This window comes from Urocampus carinirostris, chromosome 2, assembly GCF_059441175.1.
Source record: "Urocampus carinirostris isolate Australia breed hairy pipefish chromosome 2, RoL_Ucar_1.0, whole genome shotgun sequence".
NCBI classification, from domain to species: Eukaryota; Metazoa; Chordata; class Actinopteri; order Syngnathiformes; family Syngnathidae; genus Urocampus; species Urocampus carinirostris.
The window spans coordinates 45,595,739-45,602,500 of NC_142350.1; the positions used below are offsets into that span (position 1 = coordinate 45,595,739).

General features: G+C 36.5%; 1 protein-coding gene across 1 annotated transcript; it reads right to left on the reverse strand.

The window, feature by feature from the left end:
* Positions 1-1,456: 1,456 nt before the first annotated feature.
* Positions 1,457-2,187, reverse strand: apoc1 (apolipoprotein C1). The gene is made up of 4 exons (XM_088327988.1): positions 2,081-2,187; positions 1,911-1,968; positions 1,694-1,829; positions 1,457-1,623 (listed from the first exon to the last, which is right to left on the reverse strand). Exons 2-4 carry the CDS (start codon positions 1,963-1,965, stop codon positions 1,590-1,592), a joined length of 225 nt encoding a protein of 74 aa, XP_088184114.1. The 5' UTR covers positions 1,966-1,968; positions 2,081-2,187; the 3' UTR covers positions 1,457-1,589.
* Between the last annotated feature and the right edge of the window lie 4,575 nt (positions 2,188-6,762).

The following is a 6,762-nucleotide window of genomic DNA, read 5'->3' on the forward strand; positions in this document are numbered from 1 at the left end:
TTATTAGTGTATTAAAGCACTCGATGATCTTATTTGGTCGTGAGTTCGCATTTACCATGATTACGGATGGTACCGAAGACTTATAACGCCGCTAGCCGCTTCGCTAGCTTCGGCTCTTCTTCCACCATGGGCCCCTTCATCACGCCGGCACGAGAATTCTTCAGGGCAAGGAGTTGAAATGCTGTGTTTTGCGGAAACGTGGCTCACGTTTAGCATTCCGGACGCTAACGTGTAGCCACCCGAAGCTACCCGGAGCAATCCGGCTTCAACGTCGCTAAACAGACACACGAAAGCCGGGGGAATCGGAGAGGAGGCGGACTTGCTAACACGAAGTGGTGTATCCCTGGATTTTCACAAAGAAAGGTTTTCCATCTGCCGCAGGGATGTCGAATTTTTGGACTGGCGTGACGTCATCCACTTCGCTACAAGCACCCCTCGGGCATCATGTTCATCTGTTAATAAACAACGGGGTAGACTGCTGGAAGTGTGAATTTCCCTACGGGGATGAATAAAGTATCTATCTATCTATCTATTCCTCTAAATTGTCCACTTGCAGTGAGGCATTACAGTAATATCCATTAGAATTGCATTTTTTCCTATTCTTCAAGCTGGGAAAAGCCCAGTTTAAAAGTATATCATTTATATGTGTAAATATGATTTTGGAAAAAAAAGCTAAACAATAATATATTCAAGTAACGTTTTTCTCCAACAGATACATGTGCTTATTTTGAATAAATTAATTATCGCGTTCCTTTTTTAAAAAAAAATTAAAACTACCGGAATAAATTTCAGAAGAAAACAAACGATAAATTGAAAACTAAAATAAATAAATATTAAAAATTATATTTAAAATCTGCAAAAAAAATAAATAAATTCATAGTTTCTTAATGTTTTGTTTTTCTTCTCTTTTTCTGTGGAGGATTATGATTATTATTTTTGAAAAAAGGAACACATTTGGCAAAGGAATTGGGCCAGGAGGAAAACAAAATATCCAATTTATGTAATATGTGTTTATGAAAAAATATACATTCACGTGCATGTTATATTTCATTTCGTATTTCTTAATCAATGGACTATTTCATTAAATTTATTTAAAGCATAGTTATACCTTTTTTAAACGTTACGTATACATTTACACTTTATATATTTAACTTTATAACTATTTTATTGAGGCTGGGACCCACAAAGAACACTGGGGGACAAGAGTTGCATCGAAACATTTTTTATTTTTATTAGTAGTACTTTTCAAAAAACTTTTACTTTAGTGAGCCGGATTAATAATCCGGACATACTGTGTGTAGCCCACGTGCCATAGTTTGCTCATCTATCCCTGCCTTGCATTGTGGGATTTGCTGTGAAGTCAAGTCACCCCTAACATTTTGGTCCATCTTTTTATGTTTAGGGATTTTTATCCTAAATACTACAGTAACAGCGTGATTAAGCAATTAAAGTCTACTTTCATTTTTAACACATATTTTTTATTCACACCGTTTACACAATGACTTTATTTTTTCAACATTTGTCAAAGTTTTAGAAATGTAACATGAAGCAGACTCGGACGAAGATCTGGTGAAGAAAACTTGAAGTTCTTACTGGGAGCCAAACTTATCTTTAAACCAGTCCCTGTTTGGGGGGTAAAAAACACATTTTTACATTTGTAACAGTTTTTGGGGATTTTTATTTCTGAACTTACTTGACTTTGTTAGCAAATTCGCTCTTGCGAAGCTCATCGAAGGACTCCTTGGTGCTGTCCGCCATATTTCGGAAAACCTCGGCCACCTGTTGGCCGTACCTGTCCAGTTTTTGCTGGATGGTTTCGTCCTGGGCGTCTGTGGAAATTATGAAAATTATGATTTAAAAAAAAAAAAAAAAAAAACTTTGAAGGGAAAGTGTAAAAATACATTACTTACCTGCAAAGGCTACGAGAGCCAGCAGGAGCACAGCAACCGCTAGGTAAAGTTTCATCGTCTGAGAGGGACAAAAACGTGTTCACTTCACAAAATTTGAGCAATTTAAATTCGTAAACGTCAACATAATTAACATGATGTATTTTTTTTTACTAAATAGAATCGACACTTACCTTGTGTTGGCGTTGTTGGCGTTAAAAAAAAAGTTTTTGTGTACTTATGTGTGTTTGTGCGGCTCTTTATATGCCGACTGCCTTTCACAAATGTGACGCACGCTGGACTCGTGTCAGCACACGTGGTGTCTCCAACCACTCCCCCCCATTTTTTTTTTTTTACTTTATTGACGGAGTCAACATTGACTTATCAAGATTTGCGTTGCTGCATGTGTGTATCTATGTCTATATCGATAGATAGATATTTATACATATATATCGATCTATCCATTATCTGCACTGCTTATCCTCAGTAGGGTCGAAGCTGTGCTAAAACCCATCCCAGCCATGTCTGAGCAGTGGGCAGGAGACACCCTCTCAAGGACAGGGAGAACATGCAAACTCAGCGCAGTAAGGCTGGTAGCTGGATTTGATCTCATGACCTGAAAACTGCCGCAATCGTGCTTCCACACGTTATATTGGGTATTTTAGTATTCTATCTCCATATTTTATTTTTTAACACAAGGATACTTCTGGAAATGTTAACTTTATTCATCCCCGTAGGGAAGTCTATCTATCTATCTATCTATCTATCTATCTATCTATCTATCTATCTATCTATCTATCTATCTATCTATCTATCTATCTATCTATCTATCTATCTATCTATCTATCTATCTATCTATCTATCTATCTATCTATCTATCTATCTATCTATCTATCTATCTATCTATCTATCTATCTATCTATCTATCTATCTATCTATCTATCTATCTATCTACTCAGCCTCCGTACCACCCATATATGTATGTATGTATGTATGTATATATAGATATGTATGTGTATATGTCGATATGTATGTATGTATATCTATCTATCTATCTATATATATATATATATATATATATATATACCATGGCTTGTGAAACTATTTGGGTTTCAGATTTCAAACATCAAGCTATAAAACTATAATTTCTTGTGAAGCAACGTTTTTAACATTATATGTATATGAATACATTTATGGATTGTTAAAATTTGCAATGTTTTAATTGTTTACCTTCCATTGAATTAAAAACACATAATGATTTTTTTTTTTACATTCTTTTAGTTGTTTGCACTTTCTTCATTTTGTACATTTATTTCATAATTTAAACAATAAATGAGTAAAATTAAGGCAAGACACAGGCTAACCATGTAAAGAAAGGGACGTAAAATCAACTGGAATCTTATTGTTTTGATATAGGTAATTATAGCTTGCAGCCTGCCAATATACTCTTGTATGATAACGATTGTAATAGTTTTAGATATGGGATAATAGAGTTTATGCCATTAAGGACTTTTTTTCTCATTTATAGTGCTACCTCAGTTTACATTCGTAAACCTTTCCTAAAATCTTCTTCATCAAGTTTTTGGATCAATGGGAAGTGCTGACCCGATTTAAACAGATTTTGTCACTTTTCATATAAAGGAGCTCCTTTGGACCCAAAGTCTAATCGAGTGGTCTGATGGCATCACACATGAAGGTCCAAAGTTTGACCCTATTCGTATCTGTCTGTGTCTGTGTCTATCTCTCATTCTCTCTCTGTCTCTTTGTCTATCCCTCAATATATATAATATATTACATTTCTGTGTTTTTTGTAGATTTATCACTGATTCCATTTATAAGGCACAAAAAAATCAAAACCCAACTGGCCCATTGTGAAAAAGTAATTGCCCCATGAACCTAACAGCAGATTGGGCCAACTTTGGCAGCAATAAGATAATTCAAACATTTACTAAACTGTTTAATAATGAGTCCATCACAACACTGTTGAGGAATTTTGGCCCACTCTTCTTTGCAAAATTATTTCAAATCTGCCATATTGGAGGGTTTTCTAGCACAAACTGTCTGTTTAAGGTCACACCACAGCAGCTCCATTTGATTTCAATCCAGACTTTGACACTCCAGAACTTTTTTTTCAAATTGTATTTATTTATTCATGAGCCATTTGGTGTAGGAATAGTTGGTGTGTTTAGGATTGTTGTGCCCGAGCGCTTGAGTTTGAAGACGAACTAATGACCGAACGTTTTCCTTCAGAATATCCTCGTAAACACCAGAATTCATTATTCCGTCAACTACCGCAAGTTGTCCTGGTCCTGAGGAAGCAAAGCTGCCCCAACTGTTGGCATCATTTTTTTTGCCAAATATTGAGCTATTTTTATACCAGTTGTAACGGGCTGCACACAGTCCAAAAAGATTATTCTTTTTTTCATGTATTCAATACATACATGCATACATACATACATATATATATACATTTATAGATAGATAGATAGATAGATAGATAGATACTTTGCAGCTGATTTTTAAATACATTTTTTTAGATATGTCACTTGTGAAAATATCTATTTGTTTTAGTTTTTTGCTTAAATTGTTTTTAAGAGCACAAGGACATTAATTATCTTTCTTAAAAATATTTTGAAACAAAAATCAGGGACACATTTTGACCTTCATAACAGTCAGCATGTTAAAAAACGTCTCATCTGTTTACAGGAGAGGATTCACTTCTTGTTCTATGCAGACAGTCTGCTTCTTTTTTTTTTGAGCCGTCTGAACTAATTCCTGCCCATACCTCTTCCCCCCCTTTTTGCAAACGCATAAACCGTGAATGTCCAGTTCCTTTCAATTGTTTTTCACAACAGAAAGATCTTGAAGTGTCCTTTGAGTTTGGCTGGGGTCAAAAGTGGGGCGTGCAGACGGCATGGCGGTTCTAGATCGGAGGGGTTGTATGGGAGGATACCCATTTGAAGCTAATCCTAAATTCTTAAAAATGCCAAATGTGAGTAAATTGTCCATAGATTTTGTATAAAATTTAAATAATATTGATCAGTACAGTAATCCTTACTGCGGTCAGTTGGGACCGGAACCCTTTGCAAAAAGTGAAAATTCACGAAGTAGCGTTGCCCCTAAGGGTCAATCTTACCTTGAGATGGCGTCCTTACCATTCCTTTGCACTCTTCTGACTTTCCTCAGAGTCTGATTAAATAAATGAATTTCAAGTCATGTTTATTTGTATAGCCCTTAATCACAAGATGTGGCGGAAACCCACGTAAGCACGGGGGAAACATGCATACTCCGCACAGGAAGGCTGGTAGCTGGATTTTATCCCATGACCTCAGAACTGTGCCGCAGACACGCTAACCACTCATTTATATATACCGGTATATATGTATGTGTAACATACAGTATATATATATATATATATATATATATATATATATATATATATACTGTATATAATCCAGGTGTCTCAGCACGGTGTGAAGTGCAGTGTTTATGGCGTCGTCAGTGGAGCGGTTTGCCCTGTAGGCAAACTGGTGGGGGCCCAGTGTGGGTGGCAGGGAGTCCTTGATGTGCTGGGACACCAACCTCTCAATGCACTTCATGACCACAGCTGGACAACAAACTGGACTGGACTGCCAACACAGAAGCTCTATGTAGGAAAGGTCAAAGCCGACTTAATTTCCTCAGAAGGCTGGCCTCCTTCAACATCTGCAAAAAGCTCCTGAAAATATTCTATGAGACAGTTGTGGCAAGCGCCCTCTTCTATGCGGCAGCGTGTTGGGGAGGCAGCGTCAAGAAGAAGGATGCCTCTCGTCTCAATAAACTGGCGAGGAAAGCGAGCTCTGTTGTGGGCACAGAGCTCGACAGCCTGACAACAGTAGCTGAGAGACGGGCACTGAAAAAGCTGCGGTCAATCATGGACAATTCATCACATCCACTACACAGCATTATATCCAGACAGAAGAGCAGCTTCAGCGACAGACTGCTGTCACTGTCTTGTACTACGGACAGACTGAAGAGATCTTTTCTTCCTCATGCCACGAGGCTCTTTAACTCCACCCGGCGCAGTAAAGGCCCAAACTAAACCACACCCCCCTACATTGCATATTACCGTACCTTTATTGCAGTGTGTATTTTATGTAGCACTATTTAAATACTCTATACAACACGCTACAGTGGGTATTAGCACGTCACATGGGGTATTTGTATATTGTATTCCTTTTGCTTTATTATTGTATTGTTCTCAGCGAAGGGATGCTGCTGGAAATGTGAATTTCCCTGCGGGGATGAATAAAGTCAAGTCAAGTCAAGTCACATTTATTTATACAGCCCTTAATCACAAAAATGTCTCAAAGGACTGCACGGAGTCTTATATATATGTGTGTGTATTAATGAACTTGTATGTATGAATAAAATGATGACTCACAACACGTGGTAAGCTTTCTCTCCTGGCTTTGATCTCTTTGATCTCCGGCAGAACTAACATAAAATGCGACAGAAACGAAATGAGAATAAACCAAAGAGCTTGCCAACATCATTTTTGCCGTTCCATGTTTTCCGTTACTCCCCAAGCCTGCACAAAATTTTGGAATTTTATTCATATTTAGTTTCTTTTATTTGCGTATTTGGTATTGGAGTAATCCAAAAGTAACTGAAAGTAATCCAGTTAAAGTAACCCTACCCAACCCTGTATATATATATATATGTATATACAGTATATGTATGTAAATATAGGTATATATATGTGTGTATATATATATATATATATATATATATATATATATATATATGTATGTATATATGTGTATGTATATGTGTATATGTATGTGTGTATATATACAGTATATATATATATATATATATATATATATATATATAT

Coding starts and splice junctions, on each gene's coding strand:
- apoc1 (XM_088327988.1), bottom strand. CDS start 1,965: ATGAAACTTTACCTAGCGGTTGCTGTGCTCCTGCTGGCTCTCGTAGCC. Junction 1,830..1,910: donor GGCTCTCGTAGCCTTTGCAG/GTAAGTAATGTA, acceptor TAATTTCCACAG/ACGCCCAGGACGAAACCATC. Junction 1,624..1,693: donor GAATTTGCTAACAAAGTCAA/GTAAGTTCAGAA, acceptor CCCCCCAAACAG/GGACTGGTTTAAAGATAAGT.